This window comes from Octopus sinensis, linkage group LG5 (genome assembly GCF_006345805.1).
Source record: "Octopus sinensis linkage group LG5, ASM634580v1, whole genome shotgun sequence".
Lineage (NCBI taxonomy): Eukaryota > Metazoa > Mollusca > Cephalopoda > Octopoda > Octopodidae > Octopus > Octopus sinensis.
In genome coordinates, this window is record NC_043001.1 from 41,101,973 (window position 1) to 41,128,023 (window position 26,051).

Below are 26,051 nucleotides of genomic sequence, written 5' to 3' on the forward strand. Positions count from 1 at the left end.
ACTTTTTCATTACAAATAGTTAAGTAGCAAATGGTAGATACAGTTTTGTACTAATCACACAATTTAGCACAAAATAAATAATTTCATATGGTAAATATTGTATGTGGTCAAACATTTAAAAAAAATTATACATAAAATTCATAGGGGATAGACATTTTTAGGTTTTTTTATGTCACTCTTATTTCACAAAGTCAACTATCAAATATGAAAGATGCGTATTTAAATGAAATTCAAAAATAAAAGCAGTAACCATTCTTTAAACTTTGATGATAGTAATAGTTATCCACTGTTACCAGTCATCTACTATAAAACCTAATCCTGTTCAATATTAGAATTAAAACCAAAAAAATTTGACAACTGGAGTTTCTAAATATATTGAATGTTTAAGCACTGGTAATGGTGCCACATAGAAAGCACATTGTACACTCTGTAAAATGGTTGGCCTTATGAAGGAATATAGCTGTAGAAACCATGTCAAAACATTGGAACATGATGTGGCTCCCGGCCTTGTCAGCTCCTGTTAAACTGTCCAACTTATGCCAGCATAGAAAACAGATGATGGTGATGATGATTACTTAGCTACATTACTTTTATTCATCGGTAGTTCTGCCAAAACATAATAATAATGCAAAAAAAAAAAAAATCCTAGTCCCTAGCTTTTAATTTCATCTTGTAATGCATGATAAAAAGGTGGAATTATGTTACCTTATTTTTTGGAAAAGGTTTTATAACTTATTCAATTGATATTTTTTTAAAAAGAATTATTTTGACTTTTTTGTAATTTTGTTGTAGAACCTGTGTCTTTTTTGTAATTTATTGTAGAGCCTATGTCTTTTTCAAAGCTGCTGCTCAACTGAACCATACAAAAGCACTTGAATACATAGGTTTTGGGCACTTCTTTGGTGATCATTGTAATCAGAATTTTACAAAAGCCAAAGAAATTTTTGAAGATTTGTCCAATAGAGGGTCTGCCCGAGGTCAACTTGTAAGTAAAATGTATTTTAATGTAACAATTTGTTAATTTCTTTTATCTTTTAATATTCACTCTTATCATTGTTATATTGTTTATCTTTAATATTTAAGAATATCTTAGCTATTTTGCATGGTTAAGGCCATACACAGTGTTTTCATAGAGAAACTATCAAACTTAACCGTGTAACCCCTTTGATATCAACCCAACTGAGGCCACCTTTGGTTCTATGTTACAAACTTTCTGTTTAACCCTTTAACATTCAGATTATTCCGTCCAATGTAATGCTTATTTATTTTCGCTGTTTTGAATTATTCATGCATTATCTTTTTGCACTGAGATTTCAGTGAATGCTTGTTTATTTGTAGTATGATACTATAGAGTATGATCAGTTTGAGCATAAAAACTGGTATAATATTCGGGCTGGATATGGCTGGTTTAAATATTAAATGGTTAAAATGATCTAAAAACTTTCTATCAAAATTTCATGTTAATTTTACACACCAAACACCAGCTAAATAATGATAGTTATGTTTCTAAATTTTTTCATTATTTTCAAAATTATTTAAAACAAGGCAGTATATTTCAATAGAAATATTTTAAGGCAGTGGGATGTGATTTGAAGATTTGGTTGCTTTCCTCATTGACTTTCCTTTGCTATTATAACTTTCCTTAAAATAGACTGAAAAATCAATTAGAATTAAAGTAAAATATATGTTTGCTACAAAGAACATTAAGCATTTTAACGTAATTGATAAATTCTTTCAAATAATCGAGTTATATTATCTCTGATAGACTTTTGATGTTTTGACAGAAAACAGTCATCTTTTTGATTTAATAGATGATAAAATATCTATTTTCTATTTCTTTCTGAATAAGACTATTTAAGATGTCAAAATGTATTTTACTCCTTTCGATGTTATTACAGTAACTCAGCGAGTTCTCTTAATAAATCAAACTATGTTATTAAATAATACAATTCTGTCTGAGAAATATAAATTTTAATCAAAAAAAAAAATGAGTCTTTCAAATACTTTTCTTATTTACAACACTTTCTCATGTGAGAGCCATCATCATCATTTACCTTCCATTTTCCATGCTGGCATTGGTTGGAAGGTTTGACAGGAACTTGTAAGACCGGGAACTGTATCGGGCTCCATTGTCTGTTTTGACATGGTTCCTACAGCTAGATGCCCTTCCTAATACCAGATATGAACATGTCAGTTCCCAAGATAATTTTAGAGTAACGAGAATTAGAAGAGATTCTTCATCAGAGTAAGAGCAAGTTAAGAGTGACAGTTGGAACATTAGGAGGGAAAAAAATGGAAATTGAGGATTAAATACAAAATTTGTTGAGACGGGTATATTCAAATGACATTTAGGTATAGGTATAATGCATTACACACAGAATAAGACAGAAACTGAAATTGAGCACTTTTGTCTCAATTAGCCTTATGTCACCTAATTTGCAGAAAACCATAAGAGAGCTAAAAATTGATACAAGTTTTGGAATCATCTCACTTTAAAATTATCTTTGTATTTTATCTAATATATTGATTTTTTCTTATTAATTTCCAGGGCCTTGGTTTGTTGTTCAGTATTGGCATGTCTGTGAATTCCAGTCAAGCTAAGGTATGTGTACTATGTTACTTTATTGTAGTGATTATACATACACTTTAAATTTTAGAATAAAAATCTGAAAATAATTAAAATTTTATAATTTTTTTTATTGATGAGTAAACTAAGATTGAATTAGAAATAGGTTTCCATTTTTTAAGCATTGTACTTGTATGGATATATAAAGCTAGTAAAGAGTGAGTGCTTATTAGGAATCAAACTCTTTTGTTGATGCTTCAGTGTAGTTCTGACTGTATAATGAATCAATGAACATCTTGAATCTTGGGCATACATATTTATCAACACATTTGTTATTGTTTGTAGCTTCAGACCTAGAAATGGCAGCTGTGTAAGTCAGATGTATGGACAGAGAACCAACATTCGAGATATTTTGTCTTTTTATATTGTTTTAGTGACACTCCAACTACGGCCATCCCTTTGTCTTTGTAGACAGTAATTACAGAATTTGCTGTTTTTTGGGGAGGGTTACTATACCAATAAAAGCACCACACACTGGTTGTAGTTTACTTCTTTATTAATTGATTGGTAAAGATATGAAATACATATTGTGTGCATGGTTTTTCATTAGAATAATGGCATTTACTAAATACAGCAATATCTGTTTCAACACCTGTCACATAAAAAATCTCAAGAAAGAAATATGAGAAAGAGACATTTCTGAAAATTTTGTTCTTCTTTTGATTTCAACTTCTTTACTTTGCATTTTTATGCATATGTACAATTCTATCCTTGTTGTTTCCTCCATAAATTCTTATTTCTTTACTGCCCACAAGGGCCTACACATAGAGGGGACAAACAAGGACAAACAAATGGATTAAGCTGATTATGTCGACCTCAGTGCGTAACTGGTACTTATTTAATTAACCCCAAAAGGATGAAAAGCAAAGTCGACCTTGGCGGAGTTTGAACTCAGAACATAGCAGCAGACAAAATACTGCTAAGCATTTTGCCTGGTGTGCTAACGTTTCTGCCAGCTCACAGAATTTTATTCTGTGTGTAATGCATTATGCCTATACTTAAATGTCTTTTGAATATACCTACCTCAACAAATTTCCTCTATAAATTCTTGTTGAGATAAAAGATAACTAAAAGAACATGGGTATTTGGGAATGGAAGTCAAAATTGCTATTTAGCATTAATGTTTGGGCTAAAGTTTTTTTTAAAAATCAGTTTAACCATTAGTAAAGTTTGCTTTGAAAGTTTAACCCTTTCATTACCAACCCGGCTGAAACCAACTCATGGCTCTGTAGTATAAATGTCTTGTTTTCAAAAGTTCCGAATTAAAATCTTCCACCAAACCTTAGTCACAATTTATGTTCATAACAATACTAGCTTAATGATAACTAAGTTATTTTATTAAATTCTTTGTTATATTTAAAATAATTGAAAGAAGCACAGAGCATTTCAAAATAAATACAGTAATGAAAGGGTTAATTTCTTGTAGAACTAAAACAATTAAGACTACTTTATTTCTTATATTACAGACTATTGTCTATTTGACATTTGCAGCCCTTGGAGGAGACCCATTAGCACAAATGGCATTGGTAAGCAGATAATCTTCTGTAAATATTTAAGTGATCACATTCTGCCAATGGCAGCCCCCACTACTTGTGTTCATCTTACACTATTTCCATCCCTATGTACCTCTGACCTCATCCTTGGCACTGTGCATTTCTTGCACACTGAACGCACTTCACATCACTTGTGCTTCCTCATGTTGCCTCCACCTTCTGCCTTCACAACTGATATTCACCATTGATAGCATCTCTACCCATCTTCCCCGCTCACTTCACCTCTATCTCCATTTTTCTTTCATCTGCTGCTCTCCTTTTACACTCTCATGAACTTAGCTATCCATTCCCCCTGTCCAATCCATTTGACCATTTTTCTTATACACACCGTCTCCTAACTTGGGGATGAGCCTTGACACTGCTTCACCACCATCTTCTCACCTTTCCAACTAGGGTAACTCTGTATCTCCGCTACAACAAGACATCCATTTTTGTCTCTCTTTCATACTTTAACCTCTCATCACCTGGTAAAAAAACCACTTCCTCAATATAGCCAGGAATTTTTTGACTCTATTATGATCTCATTTCCCACTTATGTATAAATATTGCAAACTTTTCATTACTAACAACAAGAAAGTGAGTTACACTTGTCTGGGCAGCATTGTCTCTCAGATCTCATGCCACAATTTGAGACATACATCCAAACCAGCCTTCAGCTCAGATCAACTTATTATTGCAGAAACTTTTCAAACTGTCTTCTTGGAGCATCATCTCTCTCTGATGCAGTGATATGTAGAATAAGTCTGATACCCACAAATGCTATTGCAAAAAATGTTGGTACTCACCTCAAAACCATTAAGAGGTGATACAATGAGCATATGTATGTATTCAGATTAGTGGACAGAGATCTCAATGCCTCTGTCACAATTCATTTGGAAATTAATAGCTAGTGGAATTGAGTTCTCATAATCTGGAATAACCTGGACAGAGTAATCCCATACATTAATGAAACAAGAAATTGTAGATTGTGATTAAATGAAAACTTCCAAATCCTGAAGCATCCATCCAGGAAAAACGATGAACGGAAGATCCAGGATCTTAACTCTCTGTTGATATCACCAGCCATATATATATAAGTTCATTTCTATTACTCTTGTTAATATCCTAGTTAGCTATACACTAATTTATACTTTTCATATTGCAGGGTTACCGGTATTGGGCAGGTATTGGTGTGGAGATGAAATGTGAATCAGCACTAACTTATTATCGCAAAGTAGCAACACTTGGTTAGTAACTTTACCTTATATGTGGCTTTTTTTTTTTTTTGTTTGTTAATTATTTAGATGCATTGGTTGTGAGTTCATAGTGCTAGACTGCTGAATATATGTATGTCACATGTTTAGATCTTATTGCATTAATCTACTTACCAGAAGCTATTTGCCATTCACAAAATTCCAATTATTGTCTAATGCATCTATTTTTAAAAACAATAGAATGTGATTGAGGAAGATTTGGATGTTGATTCTTGCAGGTTGAGTGAGCTCATACGAAGAGATGCTGAAAAGTTTTTGGCTTTAAGGGTATTGCAAAAGACCTGGCTGAGTTCTTTTATAGAACTTAGAAAAACTGAAGGACTACAGCAATAAGTGTATGAATCTGAGAGAGGAATATGTTGAATAAAATCAAAATTAACTGAGTCTCCTGTATTTTGTTTTACCCAGAGCCAAGAACTTTTCAGCACCCCCTCCCTCATATATGCTCTTGTATTGCAGTAGGGTAAAGTGGCATAATTTAAATTTATTGTTTTTTAGAACAACAAAAAAACAAAATGATCTTAATAAACCAGTGATCTTTATTGAAATGAATAAGTATAATCAAAACAATGTTTATTACTCATTTATTGATATATTGGTTTGTAAATCTAGCAATTAATTGGTTCATTTATTTTATTTTAATAAGTGGAAGAAAATCTTGTTCATTTATTTCATAACAGTAATAATTAAAACTGAACTGCAGAACTTTAAATAAAAAACAAAGAAAAAGACTTTTTGTCACATATGTTTTGTCTCAGCTGGGTCTCTTCAGTGCTTTGCTAAATTCATGAGTTCAGTGTTTTTTCAAACTAAAAAAATTTTTTTTTGTAAATTAGGTAGATAAATAAATAGACAAACAGGGAGAAAGATAGATAGAAAAAATGCAGGGTGGGGTGGATTCATTTGCTTTTTGCTTTCTATAGACTTCAATTTTGTCTCTCTGATTAAATATTATAAAGAAAAAGTAGATTTCCTTCCCATCTTTGAAAATATATTGTATGGTTTGGTTTGTGATAAAACAAATCCCATCCACCATTGATCATAGCTTCATTAGAGGTTGATGGTGGTCAGCTCATATATCATCTCGTAAAGGTGTGGCTTAAGGAATATGGTGAACCAAGTGTACACATAGTATGGCAGCAACCTAGAACTAAGGCTTGAACCAAGAAAATGCTTTCCATAAATATCTAAATACATAAATTCTTATAGATACTTGTTCTGAAAATAATCTCTTTTATTATATTTCTTGTTTTAAAGAAACAATAAAATGCTCTATACTTTGTAAAATCTTAATCCTTATTTATTAATCTTTTCAAGTGTCTAATATGGTATCTGTGTCTGGTGGACCTGTAATCCAGAGAATTCGCTTGCAAGAAGAAGTAGAAAATACCCATTCTAATTCAGGACTTCTAGATGATGATCTTCTTCAATACTATCATTTTCTTGCTGACAAAGGAGATATGCAAGCTCAGGTTCAAGTTTTAACTTTTTACTTGTCAAAACTTCATTTCTTTCTATTTTGTTTTGAGAAGAATACTATGTCTGTATAATATTTAGATTATCCTTCAGAAAAAGCTTTTTAGAATTTACTTTGGAATAAAATATCATTGTAATACAAAATAGTTTATTTGGCTCACAATCAAACAATCCATAGGCAAGCTGTTAGTACTCAAATGCATATGTACGTATGTACATACATACTTGCATGCATGCAGGCACACACACACACACATTCATACTCAAGTTAAAAGAGTATCTAGATGTATTAGATATAATTTATAATTGGTGTCTGTTTTAATTTACATTGATCATGAAATTGCATGTTCAACAACTTTCTTAGCAATGGAAAGGGTTATTAATGTACATAATCTCTGTACATAAACTTGGTTTGTACTCTGTTGCTTCAGGGACTAGGATAGAGTAAAAAGGGTTGAGGATCAAGCCTTGATGAACACCCACAAAATTCCTCTTTGATTCACTGCTGACTTTTAACTTGCTTTTAGTGTATTTAGACATTTCCTGGACAGCTTTTTTCAATCTCTATCAGACTGCAGATTGTTGGACTCAGTCAAAAACCTTAATTTTATATTTATTTTCCATGGGTTGGATGGGTCATCATGGGCTGAATCAATTCTTATTCAGAGTAATTGTCCTCCTAGGCAGGCCAGATAACCATATCACCTCCATATTTTCAATGTCTATAAGATATTCTTTCTTATTTCATGAAGGTTGTACTTGGACAACTGTATTATCAAGGTGGTCGAGGAGTTGAAATCAACCATGAGGTAAAGCTTACAAAATTATTTTGTGTTTATGTAAAATTTAAATTCTTAACTGAGTTGCTCTTTAATACTTTGAACAAGCATAACTACAACTAATTTCTCAGAGACCATATAAAGTGAGTGTGCAGGTGTGTCAAGAGAAAATGAAATCTAATCTAAGTAATCTAGTGGTTTTCTTTTCAAAGTCTAGTTTATTTGTGATGACATTGCAACAATGTCCATTATAGTTGAAATTATATTTAACTACATATTTATTATGATTAGATTCTGTGATACTGGTGACAACATTCTAATAAACATATACTCAATAACTTCCCATAAACTTTAATTTAGTTAGGGTGTGATTGGTTAAGGTGCTGAGTTCAAAGTCTACCACACACATTTTCATGTGCCTTATCACCACTCTTCTTATTTCTACATATCAAGTTAAAGAAATAGTAGCACTACCAGATGCATTTTGTGTTACAAATCTTTCACTGTAGTATACGAGAAAAAAAAATATAAATCTTTGTATAGTAATTGGGTTGGATTTTCTGAAAATTCTAACTCATACTTGATTTCCAGGAAAGTGTTTTTATTCTATCTGGATACCTCTTTGAATGAAACCTATTCATCTGTGATCTGGTAGTGCTACTATTTCTTTAACTTGATATGTAGAAATAAGAAGAGTGGTGATAAGGCACATGAAAATGTGTGTGGTAGACTTTAACCAATCACACCCTAACTAAATTAAAGTTTATGGGAAGTTATTGAGTATATGTTTATTAGAATGTTGTCACCGGTATCACGGAATCTAAAAATGAATGCTTTCAGTAGTTGGTTACTAAAAATTGAAGTTTGACTTGATTCTGAAGAATGTTATTAATGAGGGAAAGAATGATTTCAACTTTTTGTTTTTATTTTAACAAATATTCATACATTTTTGCATTTGCATTTGTAGCGTGCTTTGCACTACTTTCTTATGGCTGCTGAATCAGGAAATGCTTTAGCTTTGGCATTTCTTGGAAAGGTTAGTTAAAATTTTTTTCTATCTTTATATGCAAAGCACTTTTGGAAGTAGTCTTTGTTGCCCTCATTGTCATAATTATCATTCATCCTCATCCTTATATATAAACCATTCTTTTCACTGTTGACTACTGTATACATCCTAACACACACCATCAGCATCATCATCATTTAACATCTGTTGTCCATGCAGGCATGGGTTGGATGGTTTGACCAGGACTGGTAAGTTGGATGCCCTTCCAAACGCCTACAACACTGAGAGTGAAATGGGTGCTTTTACATGCCACCAGCACAGGTGTCAGTTATGTGACACCAGTATCTGCCACAACTATGGTTTCACCCAGCTTGATCGCTCTTCCTTCTCAAGCACAGCATATTGCCAAAGGTCTCAGTCACCTGTCATGACTTCTATGAGGCTCAGTACTCAAAAGGTGCTTTTTATGTGCCACCAGCATGGTTGCTAGTTCTGCGACACCAGCATCGGCCACATTGTCTCCGTGAAGCCCAATGCTCAAAAAGTGCTTTTTATGTGCCACCAGTTACATGACACCAACAATGGCCACAACTATGATTTCACTTGGGTTGATGGAGCTTCACAAGCACCACAACTATGATTCCACTTGGCTACACATATATATCATATATGCATATATACACATACTCTCTCTCTCTCTCTCTCTCTCTCTCTCTCTCTCTCTCTCTCTCTCTCTCACACACACACACACACACACACACACACACACACACACACACACACACAGAGTTACCTGAATGCATCATTTTAAAACATATAGAGGAATCATTGATGATATGCAAGAAAAATCACTTTTTCTTAATTGAGCATTAAATTCAAAGGTGGAAATTAGCACATTATTTACATTTTGACAGATATTTGTCCTCATCTTGTTTGTTGTTAACGCAACGTTTTGGCTGATATACTCTCCAACCTCCATTAGGTGTCTTTGGGAAATTTCGAACCTAGGTTCTCATTCCTAAGGTATTTTTTGATGTTATCATTATTATTATTATTATTCATGTCACTGCTTGGAATCAAACTTGGAATCTTGGGGTTAGTAGCCCGTACTCTTAACCACTATGCCATATGCCATAATAAGCCCACAGGCATATGGCATAGTGGTTAAGAACGTGGTCTGCTAACCCTAAGATTACAAGTTCGATTCCAGGCAGTGACCTGAATAATAATAATAATAATAATAATAACGTTGAAAAATACCTTAGGAACAAGAACCCAGGTTCGAAATTTCCCCAAGACATCTGATGAAGGCTGGAGGGTATATCAGCTGAGACGTGTTAGCAACAAACAAGATGAGGACAAATATCTGTCAAATGTAAATAATGTACATAATTCCTCATCTCTTAAATGTAGAACGGTGGAAATTAGTGATTAAAACCAGTGTGTAAATATTTATTTAAAATATTTACCCCCCCTCCCCCATTTTACAATCAAAGAAAAATTTATATTTCAGTAGTTACATTTTTAAAGGTGCATGGCTCAGTGGTTAGAGCGTCAGGTTCACAATCATGCGGTAGTGAGCTTTATTCCTGGACTGAGCTGTGTGTTGTGTTCTTGAGCAAGACACCTTGTTTCATGCTGCTCCAGTTCACTCAGCTGTAGAAATGCGTTGCAATGTCATTGGTGCCAAGCTGTTTTGGCCTTTGCCTTCCCTTGGATAACATCGGTGACATAGAGAGGGAAGGCTGGTATGCATGGGTAACTGCTGGTCTTTCATAAACAACCTTGCCTGGATTTGTGCCTTGGAGGGGAACTTTCTAGGTGCAATCCCATGGTCATTCATGATCACAGGGGCTCTTTACACTTTAGTTAAATTTTTATATTTCATAAAAAACAGGCAAAAATTTGTAGTATTATAGTATTTATTTCTTTATTGTCCATAAGGAGCTAATCATAGAGGGGACGAACAAGGACAAAGGGATTAAGTCAGTTACATCAATCCCCAGTGCATAACCGGTACTTATTTAATTGACACCGAAAGGATGAAAGGCAAAGTTGACCTTGGCAGAATTTGAACTCAGAACGTAACAGCAGACGAAATACCACTAAGCATTTTGCCTGGTGTGCTAATGATTCTGCCAGCTTGCCGCCTTGTAGTATTATAATATTGAAAGTAATTTATTGTAATCTGCATTCTAATTGTTCCAGATGTATTCAGAAGGTAGTCCTGTAGTAAAGCAAAACAATGAAACTGCTATAAGTTACTTCAAAAAAGCTGCTGAAAAAGTAAGTATTTTAGCTTTTCAATTATTTTCTTATTATTGAAATTAATCTTTAAAAATGGTATGTCATTTCAAAAGTGTACTTAATTTATGTAGATAGAATCTAAGCAGACTTACTGATAAGAGAATTTTTAAAAAATGTAATAACTTTTCAATAGTCTAAGATTATTCTTTTGTTTTTATTTCTAACTTAGCTATGAGAGCATCAATAAATGACTTGTATAAGAAAGAAGCATTTAAAACATCTTTTTAAATATGACAACTGAAATCTTTTTTTATAATCTACTCTTGGTTATTTGTTTTGTTAAATTTTGTATATTAATCTAAATGGAGTAAATCAGAAATTTCAATCTGACATGGATTATGAAACTAATACAATTAAAAACTATATTACTATCCAAAGTTTGTAATATAATTTGTATTCCATTGTTTTTAATAAGAAACCATTTCATTTATTGTATTTGTAGGGCAATGCAGTTGGACAGTGTGGATTAGGACTGATGTATCTTCGAGGACAAGGTGTTGAAAAGGTAAAGAATTCTTACTTACATTTTTGCCAAAATCCATTTTTACTGTGTGAATAAATTTCTCAGAAAGTGTTCTAAAATTTGCTTTCTCTGGATATTCAGAGTCATTTCTTCTCTTAATTATTGATTTTATTAAAACTGACTCAAGCATTTTATTCAAGGAATGTTCTGTGTACCATATTTTAAACTGGAGATCATTTGAATAGATGATTTAAGTTTTACATAATTTCATTTAAAGAAAATAGCTAATATATCCATTCAGGATCAATTGACATTATTGACTAGATTTGTTAAGTTTTTGCATTATTTTTCTGAATATAGCATTACTCATAGTTTTGCAGAATCTCTCAAATTGCTGATGTTGATGTTTGTAGGGAAAATGTGAATAAGGAAAGTAGTTCCTTGCCCATGATTTGTCTACCCTAAGGAGAAAGAACTAGTAAAATTGTATATCATGGGGTTTGTAATAAGTGAGAAACAGTTGAGGAAAGTATGTTCATCAGATGAATTGATAGATGAATTGATTGGAAACATAGTTGAAATAGAAGAAGAAAAATATTTATCTTTGGTTGCTGGGCCTCATGAAGGAAATGGATAAGACATGTCAAATTAAGTAAAATCACTGTCTTCCACACATACAGGCTTGCCCTTTCAGATGCTGATACCACTTAAAAAGCACCCATGCTGGTGCTATGTTAACACACCTGTGCTGGTGCTGCATAAACACACCCATTACGGTGGCACATAAAAGGCACCCAGCACGCTGTTAAGTGTTTGATGTTAGGAAGGGCATCCACCTGTAGAAACTATTGCCACAACAGACAGTTGGAGTAAGGACAGCTCCATGTCAGACCATCCAACCTGTGACAGCATGGAAAGAGGACATCAAACAATGTAGGCCAATGGTTTTAGTGTGTTAAAGAGTGAAAATTTACACATCAGGTAGTTATTTTGGAATGATTGGATGCATTGCAGACAACAGCTTGATCTCTAATATGTAAGCAGTACTTTAATATGGGTTCCACATATGCTTTGTCACAGGTTAACAAACTGAAAAGTTTTCTGGTTGTGAGGAGGAAACATAACATTTGGGGTGGGTTTTTCTTTTATATTTGATATTCTGTAAGTATGATACTAATTTTGTTTTACTAATCCAGAATGTATAGTACATAATTTTATTGCAACTACTATAGTAACCAAGTTTTAGTTCTTGATCACTTCTTCACTGCAAAGCTATACAAAATCCTTTATTTTCTAAACCAGGATTACATTAATGCCTTAAAGTATTTCACTTTGGCTGCTGAACAAGGCTGGGCTGAAGGTCAACTGCAGCTAGGAATTATGCATTATAGTAAGTAAAATTTCTATTTCAGATTTGTGCTAGTAATGTCAGTGATTAACATTTGGAGCTACAATTTGGAAAAGTAAACTCAGTTATTGTTTTTAGTTTTAATATTGATTTTTTTAAATGACAATATATCATATCATATATCATATCATATTAATTTTCTAAAATACAGCCACATAGGTTCAGGAATTCAAATTTTCTAAAATACAGTTACATAGGTTCAGGAATTCAAATTTTCTAAAAACAGTCACATAGGTTCAGGAATTCAAATTTTCTAAAAACAGTCACATAGGTTCAGAAATTCAATCCAGATATTTTAACCTCTTAGCATTCAGATTATTTTGTCAAATGTGATGCTTATTTATTCATATTATTTAGAAAATAATCATACATTATCTCATAGCTTTGAAATTTTGATCATGTGGTTGTATATTTTTTGAATGACATTGTAGGGTAGATGTAAGAGGCCAGATCTGGCTGGTTTGAACGTAAAACAGGTAGAATATTTAGGCTAGGTATGGCCAGTTTAAGAGCTAAAGGTATTTAAGAATTGGACTCCTAAAAGACTATGAGCGACTGGGTAAGGAAAGAAGGGTATTTGGTTGTAAAAGCATTTACTTCAACGATTATGTCATGTCACTGATGAAAGCATTGGATGTTGGTGCCATCCAGTACTCTCTGTAAAGTTGTTGGCATTAAGGACGACATCCAGCCAGAGAAACTAAGTCACATGGCACAAACACACAAGTACCATGTTTTTAGGAGCACTGGCTCCCAATGGGAAGTGACTCTGACTAACCCATGCTAGCATAGGAAGCAGACGTAAGAAAGATTTTGATAACAATGATGCAGTCACCTCATGTATTATTATATTTCATCTATTGTTGTATTGCATCACTTAAGATGGGCATTTCATAGTAAATACATGTCCCGACCATATTAACTAGCACAAGATATGAATAGAGCTTCTTTGTAGTCATTCAGCTTGCTAGAAATAGCAACCTATTTCTCTCAACTCAATCCCTACTATTTGAAAAAAAAAAAAGAAAAAGAAAGGAAAGACATTTTATTTTGTTAAGTCTAATAATGCTATCTGGCATAAATATTAAAAATTAATTTTGCAAAAATAGAAACTAGATGAGATTATAGTTTAATATTAATTATATTGCAAATGTTGATTTCATCAGCAGTATTAATGTAAATCCATATTTAAAAAATAAAATCGTACTGACATGTGATATATACAAGGCAGGTGCTAAAACATTCCTTTGAGTAAAAGAAAATACAGGAGGATCAGTTAATTATGGTTTTATTCAACATAATCGTAATTGAACCAAATTCGATGACTGGCACCCATGCCAGTGGAGCGCTAACAGCTCCATCCGAGCGGGATCACTGCCAGAGCAGCTGTCTGGCTTCTGTGCCAGTGGCATGTAAAAAGTACCATTTGAGTGTGATCGTTACCTGCGTTGCCTTACTGGTACTTGTGCTGGAGGCATGTGAACAAAACATTTGAGCGAGGTCGTTGCCAGTGCCGCTGGACTGACTCCTGTGCAGGTAGCATGTAAAAAGCACCATTTGAGTGTGGCCGTTGCCAGTACCACCGGACTGGCCCTCGTGCCGGTGGCACGTAAAAGCACCCACTACACTCTCGGAGTAGTTGATTTTAGGAAGGGCATCCAGCTGTAGAAACTCTGCCAGATCAGATTGGAGCCTGGTGCAGCCATCTGGTTCGCCAGTCCTCAGTCAAATCGTCCAACCCATGCTAACATGGAAAGCGGACGTTAAATGATGATGATATTCCTATCTCAGATTCACACACTTATCGCAGTAGCCCTTCAGTCTTTCTTAGCTCTGTAAAAGGATTCAGGAGGTTGGGCCTCCAACCAGGCCTTTCACAATACCCTTAATGTCAGGAACTTTTCTGCACCCCTTATGTGTGTGTGTGTGTGTGTGTATATATATATAAGATATAGTAGACTTAAGATATGCATTATTTTCTAAACTCATTCTGCCACAGATATAACATAAGGAAACAATGTAATTACCTTGGTTTCTATTATTGATGTAAATTTGTTAAAAGTGGTTTACCCTTTGTTTGAAATCTATATGGTCATCTGCATCTGAAGAGAGCGGTTTCTTTCAAATTGATGTAATGCTTTCATTGATCAGTTAAATGGAGCTGCTTGAACAGCCCTAATGTATTGACACCTGTACATCCTTGTTACTTATTTACATATTTATTCTAGCATCAAAAACAGACGTTAAATGATGATATATATATAAAATGCTAGTCATATTTAGTTCCTGTATTTACCAAATTTATTTTTAACCTTTATGGCAAATAATGTATGTAGGTGTGTGTGTATTTATTGTACACACACACACACACACACACACACAAATGCATGTATAGAGAGAGAAAGGGAGAACAGTTGTGTTCTATGTGTGCACTTATAAGAAATCCAATTTTAATACTATTTTGATTAATTAAGCTGTTTTGTGCATTTTAGGTGGTTTAGGAGTTCGAAGGGACTACAAACTTGCTGTGAAATATTTCAACTTGGCCTCTCAAGGTGGTCATATCCTTGCATTTTACAATCTAGCACAGATGCATGCTACAGGCACTGGAGTTTTGAGCAACTGTCACATGGCAGTAGAGGTATTATCTTAATTTATATGAATGTTGATTCTTACTAATAATTATTAATTTATAATTTAATTTTTTTTTTCATCAATCTGTTTTAGGACTTCTTGTTATCTCATTAAGAATGTTTCCACCTGCTTTCTCCCCACCCCTTTATTTGAAGTATTGAATGCTGATCTCGAAATACTGAACCTTACAAAGGATATAACTGAGGACTGAGTTATGTGGTGCATTGCTGTACTTGAAAAAGGCCCGTCCACCCCAACAAAATTGAGATCTTAAAACCAAGGTGCCACACGAAAAGTATTGGTGTGAGTGTTGGTGCTATGTAAAAGGCACTGGTGATGGTGCCATGTCAAAAGTACCCAGTATAGGAAGGGCATCCAGCCATAGAAACCAAGCCAAAACAGACTATGGAACCTACTATGGTCCCTGGCCTTGCCAGTTCCTGTCAAGCCGTCCAACCCATGCCAGCATGGAAAACCGACACTAAATGTTAATGACGATGAGGATGAAGCCAAGTCGTGCTAATATCTCAGAAATCAAAATAATCCCCTCAAACTGAAAGAGAAAGGGGTGGTGACTGGTGTAGAGGTTTAGCAAGACAAATATGAAAGGGAAGGTCTGTGTTACCTGATACTTGTCACTTGATTGGGAGCAGTTCATTTAAATTGCATTTAGAAATCAAATCTGGAATAAGATTATGTCCAAAATGATATATCATACTTAAAATTGGTTTAACAAATTGTCTTTGAAAGCTTGAGGAGAAAAGTAAGAAATTTACATAGTATAAGAGTTGTATAATGTCAAAACCAAAAAGCAAACAGTCACAAGCAAGTGAGTATGGCCTAGTAGCATGCACCATGCTTTCTTGAACCATTTTAGGTGCTTATGTAGTCACAAGAAGACACAGATGCCTTTGATCCAGTGGAAGATTGTAACAACTGGAGTGAAAAAGGGCTGCACCAGCACTAGGTTGGTACATATTTTCAGTTGAGCTGATTGGAGCAGCAAGTGCCTTGCTGGAGGATACAAAATGCTGGTCCAGTTTTGGAATCAACCCAACAACCTTATGATCCTGAGCCTGACACTTTAACCACTAGGCTACATTTAGGCTTCATTAAATGTATACAAGTAAATATTAGATGCAGTACCTACTCCACTTGTATGCAACAAAGTTACTTTTCTGCAGTTTTCAGGATCTGGTACCTATGGTTTGGAAATTATATATTCATAGATATATAGATATCAATGGATATTTATGTCAAGGGATCTTGGGGGTACTGAGACAAGCTTTTGCAGATATAGCAGGTCAGACTGTATTATGTGTATATGTTCTTTTTTCTTTTGTAAAGCATTGCTATCTACAGCTGATTACTTTTACCAAGCTACAATCTTGAGATTGCAGATCTGATATCTATAGTATTGTAAAGTATTTCCTGCTTTTCACCAGTTGAGCAATAATAGAACGTTTATTATAATAATCTTAGCAATGTTAACAGAAGACCTGAGAAATATTATGGAAAGAATTTGAACATCATACTGTTGTCTTTCCTTTCTTCCAAAAATATCAATTTTGATGTCACAAAAAAGCAATTAAAATAAACCCAGAGCACTGGACAATGCCTTACAGTATTTGTTCTGGTTCTTTACATTCTGTAATCAAATACCATCGAGATCAACTTTGCCTTTCATCCTTTCAGTGTTAATAAAATAAAGTACCAGTCAAGTACTGGGGTTGATGTAATCAGCTAAGCTCCCTTCCTTCAAAATTGCTATCTTTGTTGTTGTGTCTTGTTTTGATTGATGCAAACCCAATTTTTTGGGGTGTTGTATTGCATCCCTTGATATTGTCTTCAATGTCTTGGGCCCTTGTTACCAATAAAACAAATCATCATCATTATTATTATGAAAGCAGTGAGCTAGCAGAATTGTTACTATACTGGACAAAATTCTACTCAGCTGCATTTCTTCCAGCTGAGTTTAAATTCTGCCAAGGTGAACTTTGCCTTTTATCCTTTCAGGGTTGATAAAATAAGTATCAGTTGAGCACTGGGGTTGACGTAATCATCTAATCCTCTCCTCTTAAAATTGTTGACCTGGTGCCAAAATTAGAAATTATTATTACTATTGCTCAAGGATGTTTCCAATGAAACACTAGGGTTGATGTAATCAACTAGTCCCCTCCTTGCCAAATTGCAGGTCTTGTGCCTTTAATAGAAAGGATTATTTTTATTATTATTAAGGCATTGAGCTGGTAGAATTGTTACTGTGCTGTACACAGTGCTTTGCAGCATCTCTTCCAGCTTTACATTCTGAGTTCAAATGCCACTGAGGACAACTTTGCCTTTCAGTCTTCCAGGGTCAATAAAATAAGTACCAGTTGAATACTGGGATTGGTGTAATTGACTTAACCCTCTCATAAAATTGCTGGCCTTGTGCTAAAATATGAAATCATTATTAAGGTGGTGAGCTGGCAGAATCATTACTGTACCAGACAAAATGCTTTGTGGCATTTTGTCTGTTTTTACATTCTGAGCTCAAACTCCAGTGAAGTCGATTTTGCTTTGCATCCTTTCAGGATCAATGAAATAAGTATCAATCGAGCACTGGGATTGATGTAATCGACTATCCCCTACCCATAAAATTTCGGGCCTTGTGTCTTTAGTAGAAAGGATTATTTTTATTTGTCTATTTATGAATTGTAAAGACAGTGGAATACTAGACTAAATGCTTTATTGTTTTGGGTTTCAAACCTTCTTCTAAGCTTAACTCCTTCTGGGGCTGACTGCCTTTTATCTCTCCAAGATCAATACAATAATTTTGTGGTCAGTACTGGGGTTGATTTAATTGACCATATCAATCACATTTAAATATTTAGTATATTGGGTGAGCAGTAGTGTCCATTGCATTTTAGATGGTTTAGGAGTTTGAAGGGATTACAAACATGCTATAAAATGCTTTGGGTTTTTATATTATTTATTTACCTACCAATTTTTCCATATTAACATTAGCAGAACTCTTTTTTTTTTTTTTTGTAATTCTGTACATCTACAAAATATCATTATTTTTAGCTGTTTTCTTAGTGTTAAGTATTTCTAATTTTTAGTTATTCAAAAATGTAGCAGAACGTGGACGTTGGAGTGAGATGCTGATGGAAGCGCATTCATTATATCGAGAGGGTAATGTTGAAGCTGCACTCATCAAATATACTTTTTTGGCTGAGCTTGGTTATGAAGTAGCACAATCCAACGTAGCATATATTTTGGATCAAGGTAATTTTACTGATTTCTATTTATTGCAAAAATTGTCTGACCATAAGAAAAATTCTAAATTTTGTACTTTGCATGAAAAGCTTTTCAGTGCATTCCAAACATTTCTCTATATGAAATATTTTAATGAATTTCATTTGAAAAGGTTTAAATATCCTATAACTGATTGATGACTTTAAAAGAAAAATTCCGGTGTGAGAATGCTTCGTGAATTTCAGATTTTACTATGAAAGTTTTAAAATTTTAGAATTTTGCATTTAAAGGTATTCTATTTTATATATGTAGAAGTCATATTCTAATAAAATGAAGAATTCTTGTGACTGAAAGATTTCTTTAGATACCCAGGCATACATGGCATAATAACTAACATGACTGATGCTAACAGAAGTTGAATCCATTACTTCTTAAAACTTTATGACTTCCTTGTACCTCAAAACTGAATTACAGAACAAACTGTGCCTTCTTCTAACTCAAGATGATTTTTAAAGAGAATTGCTAATAAACACATCTTGTGGATAAACACTTCCAATTTTAGGAAAAGTTCTGTATGATTTTTACAATGAAATTATGCTATAGAAATAATTTTATTTGCTTGAAATGTGTGATTTTAAAATTTTTCATATGCTATGAAATTTTCACTGAACTATAATGCAAATATAAATAATAAAATGAAGTAAAACAGTTATATGTGAATATATATGTATACAATTAACAAGTATTCAAAACTTTAACAGCAAAACTACTAAAAATTTTCTCCACATGAATATCAGTAAAATTGGTTTAAATCAGTTGTTAGTGTAAGTTTAAATAGCTACAATTAGTAATTGGCTTTGTTACTTAGGCATCTTTTCAACAATTTCTGAAGGTTCGATTTCTTTCCATCTGAACAGATGTTAACTGATGATAATGTTAACTGGCCAGTCGTGTGTTTTATGAGTTTTAGTTTACTACCACTACTGCTGTTTTACATCTGATTTCCATGCTCACATGGCATGGACAAGTCATTGTGATTTGGGTCCGTTCTTATTCAGAATAATATTCTTTCTATATGAGTTGGAGGATGGTTTGCTTTCTATGGTTGGATGTCCTTCCACATTACAGAATGTATCAAGTTGCTATATCCTCATCAATCACCGTACAGAGCATCCTGGGAAGATTTATAGCAGCATCAGCATTAGTGAGGTTGTCTTGTGTTTCTGACGATTAGAGATTCCTCACTTTCCTATAAAGAATTTGTTCACTAAGAGTTATGTGGCTGAGTAGGTGAATAGAAGAGCAGTGTGAGCAAGAATATGCTGGTCAAAACAGAATGATTAGGATAAGAGGGTGGCAGAGGGATGGCCAGTAATAGAAATAGATACATGATGAGTGAATGTTGTATGTCAGTACCAGGTGGCTGAGATAACAGGCAAGTAGAATAGGAGTGATTGTAGAGTGATTGTGAGCATGCATATCTGCTGTGATCTTTTTATTCATGTTCTTGAGATTGGGCAAGAGAGCTAGGGAATGTGGATGAGAAAGTGGAAGTGAATGTTGGGAAGATGAGGTCAGATAGGTCCTGTGACATCCCTAGTTAGACTCTTGCAGCAGTTGATACTGTATCTGCCAGTAACTGGATATGATCCCCTCCTGCGATACTTGATTTGCTATGTGGGTACTAGCCCATGCCTTGGAAACATTTTAAGCATTTCGGTGGTATTTTTGATGGACTGAGTGCTTCTTGTGCTTTCAAATCTGCAATTGTTTTATCCACCATATTACTGTGAACATGAAAAGCACCCAGCACACTCTGTACAGAGGTTGGCATTCAGAGGGATATCAGCCATAGAAACCATGCCAAATCAGACTGGAGTGTGGTGCAGCTTCCCAGCTCTGGTCAAACCATCCAACCCATGCCAGCATGGATGGACAATAGATGTTAAATGATGATGATGAATGGCTAGTCTCTCTCTGTACCTTTTACTTGAGGCAGACTTTCTTTCTCCTTCCTATACATTCCCTCATTCAACAACTCTTCATTGTAAGAGCAAGAGCACAATTAATCATTCCATACACACTTCAAAAATGTTTTGAATTTTTTTCTCATAAATTCCCTTACAATTTGGAATACCTTACACCTCTGATCTTTACTTTTGTCTTCTCACTTTGGTAAGTATGTCTGACACCTAGCCATTTCTCTTTGCTGCCCCTTTTCTTCCAATTTTTCCAGGCCAATCTCTTACCCTTCATGACTATAAAGCTATTCCACAACCATATCACTCTTTTCGGTTGGGACTTAGCACCTACTACAAAATTGCTCTGTCACCTTCAGTAGGTTGTCTTGTAGAAATTCCAGCTGTGTTTTATGCTATAATTTTCTCTTCTTTTATCTTGTCCTATGCATCAATTAATGTATCTCTGAACCTACTGCTGGTTGTTAGCTCTTCCAACTTGCATGTCCTCTGTCTCCAGATAGCTGCCTCTTGTTATATTGAGCTCTTATTCTTAAGTCACTAACCATTAGTCTCTTCTTCAGTAGGGATAGACCCAGTGTTCACTCTTTATCCCTTTTCCTGGTGAGTGCAAAGTCTATCTGGCTTGTGTTTCTCCAATTAGTAGATGTTTAGCTAACTGGCTGCTTTCTTAAAGTTGGTATTGCTGCATAGTAGTGAGGTTGCTGCCATTAATTTTTGAGGTGATCTGCAGAAAGATCTTATGAAAGTGATCCTGTTTCTCAGTCAGACCTGACTGTAGTGTAATAAGCAGAGAAAAATGTTGCTATGTTATCCAAGACTACCTTAGGCCATCACAAACTCTACAAACCACAGTTACCTCATCTATCCATTCCCCTATTAGCAATATGTCTAATCTACCTATCCTCTGTTACCCATCCTGAAGAATTTGACCTTACACCTCTGTTACCCATCCCCAAAACGTTGTACTTTTGTTCTTTACCCATGAGTAGTTTGGTTGAAGCCACCTTTCCATTTTCTTGCACACAATTCACATCCACTTGCTTTTGTTGCAGCATCTCCACAATCTCAACTGATCTACTTTTCATGGAACTGATGTTGATGGTGATGATTTGTGTATGTGTGTGTTTGTGTACACACATACATATATATATATATATATATATATATATATATTCATATATTCCTGCATTATCCATAAGCAACATTTCATCTGTCACAGCATATCTCATTGATATATGAATCTTTTCTTTGGGCTGGAATTAAGGTGATGTGGTTTGAAACTGGAATATGTTACAGTAGTGCTCTGAATAAATTCTTTTGGTTTTGTCCTTTGCAGTTGATTTATTTTTCATTCTTCATGGCAAAATGCCATGAGGAATGAAAGATAAAGACTGAAGAATTAGTGGCAACTTAAAAACTTGTTATTCTGAATATATAATGTCTGACTAATTTAGGACCATAGGTATAATTATTTAAGTATACCTCCTCTCCCAAAATCGGTAAGATTAGGTTGAAGTGATGTACAGTATTAAGGATGAAATATTGGAAGTTCTTAGTCTGGACCTTAGAAAGTAAAATAATGTGAGCATGTAAAATGAGTGGAACAGTGCCCATTATTATAACAGAATAAAATAGTGCAAATTGCTCCATTACTTGTTAAGTTTGAAGACTGTGGCTGTGGGTTTGTTTATCAGATTATTGTACTTTCTCTTGTGGCTGTACATGAAAACTTTAGGGAATTATTTTTTTGTAGTTGATACTAAACCAACTGTCTGTGAAGGACAGTTTGGTATGTGTCACAATAAGATGCCATAGAGTAAAAATAGATAGAGTATGGTGAAATTCCCTCCTTTCTAAACACACTTAGTAAGTGTTAGATATTTTAATAATCAAGTAATGTTTGTTTTTTGAAGGTGAAAGTATGATGTTTTTAAAGCAAGAAACCAATAAACGAGCTCTCTTGCAGTGGACTCGAGCTGCTTCCCAAGGTAAATTATATTTATACTAACATTTGCCAGATTAAATTTTTATGTTCTGAATGAAAATTCAGCCATTTAGATTAGATGAAACAAATATCAGTCATATATTAGGCTGTGTCCATTGACTATGTCACCACCTCCTCTCTGAAACATTCTTATTGCATGTTGTGATAAACATTTGGTGTTTATGCTAATAGTAAACCATAGTTGGAGTTTATTGCATCTGATTTTCAATATAAATTCCATCAGGACTCATTACTATTTAAAATAACTTCTGGGCTATTTTTGTTGTACAAGAATTAAAAAAAATATTGTTTTGTAGATAGAAGAAAATTTATGGAAGTATCTTTTTATAATCTTTGGTCCCAATACCAAATCAAAACTGATGTATAATTTATATACAACTTATCTCACAGAATATTTTTAAATGTGGTAATATTGATTTTAAATTTTGGCACAAGACCAGCAACTTCAGGAGCAGGGATAAGTTGATTACTTTGACCCCAGTGTTCAACTGGTACTTATTTTATCAACCCCGGAAGAATGAAAGGAAAGTCGACTGGGGTAGAATTTGAACTCAGAACATAAAGACGGAGGAAATGCTGCTTAGCATTTTGCCCAGCATGCTAATGATTCTGCCAGCTCGCCACCTTTATATATGGTAATATAATAATTTATAGTAGTAGTTTTGTATTTTCTTTTTAACATAACAAGCAGAGGCATGACTGTATAGGTAAAAAGTTTGAATCACAACCATGTGGTTCCAGGTTTGATTCCACTGAATGCCTTGGGCAAGCATCATCCACTATAAACCTTCTGAGTAAAGTTTAGAAGGAAACTGTGCAAAATCCTGTTGGGGTGTCTTGAATGACCATGGGATTGCACCTAGAAAGTTCCCCTCCAAGGTACAAGTCCAGGCAAGGTTGTTTATGGAAGACCAGCAGTCACTACCTCATAATTGTGAGCCTGACACTCTAACCACTGAACCATAAGTAGATGAAAATTACTGAATCAATTAACTTAATTAAAATTCTTGAAAGCAATGTCTTTGAATAGCAACAGTTCGATAATGAAACTGAATAAGCTATTTTAGTGTAAAGGAAATTGTTGCAGATTATAGATTTTGAATATGTATTATGATCTAAGGATAATGTTGTTTTCCAGGATCTACAATTGCTCGGGTGAAAATGGGAGATTATCATTATTATGGATTTGGCACATCTGTAGATTACGAAGTGGCAGCCAGTCATTATCGCGTTGCATCAGAACAACACCACAATGCACAAGCAATGTTCAACCTTGGCTACATGCACGAGAAGGGGCTTGGTATGAAACAGGTAAAAACCATTTCAAATTTTGCTTATTTTGTTGATGTCTCACTTCTATTATTTCTTCATAAAAAAGTGGAATTTTTTTTTTTTTCATTTTAAAATAATGCCTTGTATTATTATTAAAGAAAATACTAGAATTGATTTTCATTTCTTTTATGTGTTACTAGGATGTTCATCTTGCTAAACGTTTTTATGATATGGCTGCTGAAACAAGTACTGAAGCACAGGTTCCAGTAACACTTGCCCTCCTGAAGTTAGGACTTTTTTATGGTGTTGATGTGTTTAGTAAAGAAGTAAGTTTTTCTCTTAATAATCCAAAACTGTTTCTTTTATCAGGTCATTAAGAATGAAATGTCTGATTTTGAACTGAAAGTTTATTTTACTTTATCTCAAAAAAAGCAATGCAGTTAATCAAAGTATGCACCTAAATTATCAACACAGTTTTGCCATTTTATCGACAGCTTATTTATGCCAGTGGCAAAGAATTCTGGAGAGCAAGAGGTGATGAAATCATGAAAGGCTGTTTTTGCATCTTCTTTAAATTTGAAGTTTTATCCATGCAAAAAGTTGACTAATGCTGGAAAACAGGTCTGGTGAATATGGTGGATGATAGATTACTTTCAAGTTCAGTTCCTGTAACTTGTGTATTATTCTTTGTGCAACATGTGGAGAGAATTGACCAATCTTGGTTCTTCAATTGCAAGATCACTCATCATTTCATCTCATTGGTTGATGTATACATCCACTATAATTGACTTATCAGGTCTCATGAAGCTGTAGTGGATGACACCAGCACTTGACCACCAAACAGACACCATTAGCTTTTTTTGGTGAATATTCTGTTTTGGGTTGTGTTTTGGCACTTCATCTCTATCCACCCACCATGTAGAATGCTTGCTATTGTTGAAAAGAATCCATTTTTTATCACATTTAACAATACAATGCAAAAATGGTTCGCTTTTATGCCGTGACTGCAAAGAACAGCAAGTTTCAAGATGACATGTCATTTGATGCTCATTCAGTTTGTGTAGTACCCACTTGTCCAATTTCTTTACCATGCTGATTTGTTTCAGATGGTCCAATACATTTGTAATCGAAACATCAAACCTTACTGCTAACTCATATGTAGTTTGAAATGTATCCACTTCCACTACAGTTTCCAGCTCACCATTATCCACCTTGGTCTCAGGTCTACTACAGGGCTGATTTTCAAGAATGAAGTCATCGGACTGGAACTTCTCAAACCATCGATGTATAGTGTGCTCATTTGCCACATATTCACCAAACACCTCATTGATGTTTTGAGCTGTCTGGGATGCATTGGTTCCATGACGGAACTCATATTCATAAATAACACGAATATTTTATCTATCCATGAGTTCAGAAAAATTGATTTATAAGTGAAAACTCACAATATAATCAAACACCATGAATTGCATTTCGAAAAGTGATGATGTAACTCTTCAATGTTGTAAAATAAAGAATTGTCAGGATAAAACAGAGGTAACAACCGTCAAACTTGGTGCATAAGAAAATTGGACATTTCATTCTTAATGACCAGATAGTAGGTTCAGAATGATTATTTTTCTTCTATTTCCTTTCCATTTACAGGTTATTTTTCATTTTGAGTGTTAATAAGAATTGTAAAATTGTTGAGATTCTTGTTTTTAAATTTTGTTCATATGTACTAGATTATGAAAGCATTTATACAATTTATTTTCAAAGGAAACTGTTAAGTGATTTTATGGGATAGAATAATTATTCTTTTACATGTTTCAATCATTTGACTGTGGCCATGCTGGAGCATCACCTCAAAGGGTTTTAGACAAAGAAATCGACCCCAGGACTTATTCTTTGTAAGCCTAGTACTTATTCTATCAGTCTCTTTTGCTGAATTGCTAAGTTACGGGGACATAAATGCACCAACATTAGTTGTCAAGCAATGGTGGTGGGGACAAACACACACACATAAATATATATACGATGGGCTTTCTTTGGTTTCTGTCTACCAAATCCA

The 26,051-nt window shown here is 34.2% G+C and overlaps 1 protein-coding gene across 3 annotated transcripts in view; it reads left to right on the forward strand.

Annotated features, from left to right (window-relative positions):
* LOC115211719 (protein sel-1 homolog 1) overlaps positions 1 to 26,051 on the forward strand; it is a 58,561-nt gene that overhangs the window by 30,562 nt on the left and 1,948 nt on the right. For all 3 annotated transcript variants that reach the window (XM_036503344.1, XM_036503343.1, XM_029780375.2), the window contains 15 exons: positions 823 to 985; positions 2,549 to 2,602; positions 4,093 to 4,152; positions 5,324 to 5,405; positions 6,750 to 6,904; positions 7,661 to 7,717; positions 8,655 to 8,723; positions 10,902 to 10,979; positions 11,443 to 11,505; positions 12,766 to 12,853; positions 15,364 to 15,512; positions 18,607 to 18,772; positions 22,638 to 22,712; positions 23,868 to 24,040; positions 24,202 to 24,327. In XM_036503344.1, the coding sequence (XP_036359237.1) occupies positions 823 to 985; positions 2,549 to 2,602; positions 4,093 to 4,152; positions 5,324 to 5,405; positions 6,750 to 6,904; positions 7,661 to 7,717; positions 8,655 to 8,723; positions 10,902 to 10,979; positions 11,443 to 11,505; positions 12,766 to 12,853; positions 15,364 to 15,512; positions 18,607 to 18,772; positions 22,638 to 22,712; positions 23,868 to 24,040; positions 24,202 to 24,327 (1,558 nt within the window). The remainder of the gene's footprint in view (positions 1 to 822; positions 986 to 2,548; positions 2,603 to 4,092; positions 4,153 to 5,323; positions 5,406 to 6,749; positions 6,905 to 7,660; positions 7,718 to 8,654; positions 8,724 to 10,901; positions 10,980 to 11,442; positions 11,506 to 12,765; positions 12,854 to 15,363; positions 15,513 to 18,606; positions 18,773 to 22,637; positions 22,713 to 23,867; positions 24,041 to 24,201; positions 24,328 to 26,051) is intronic.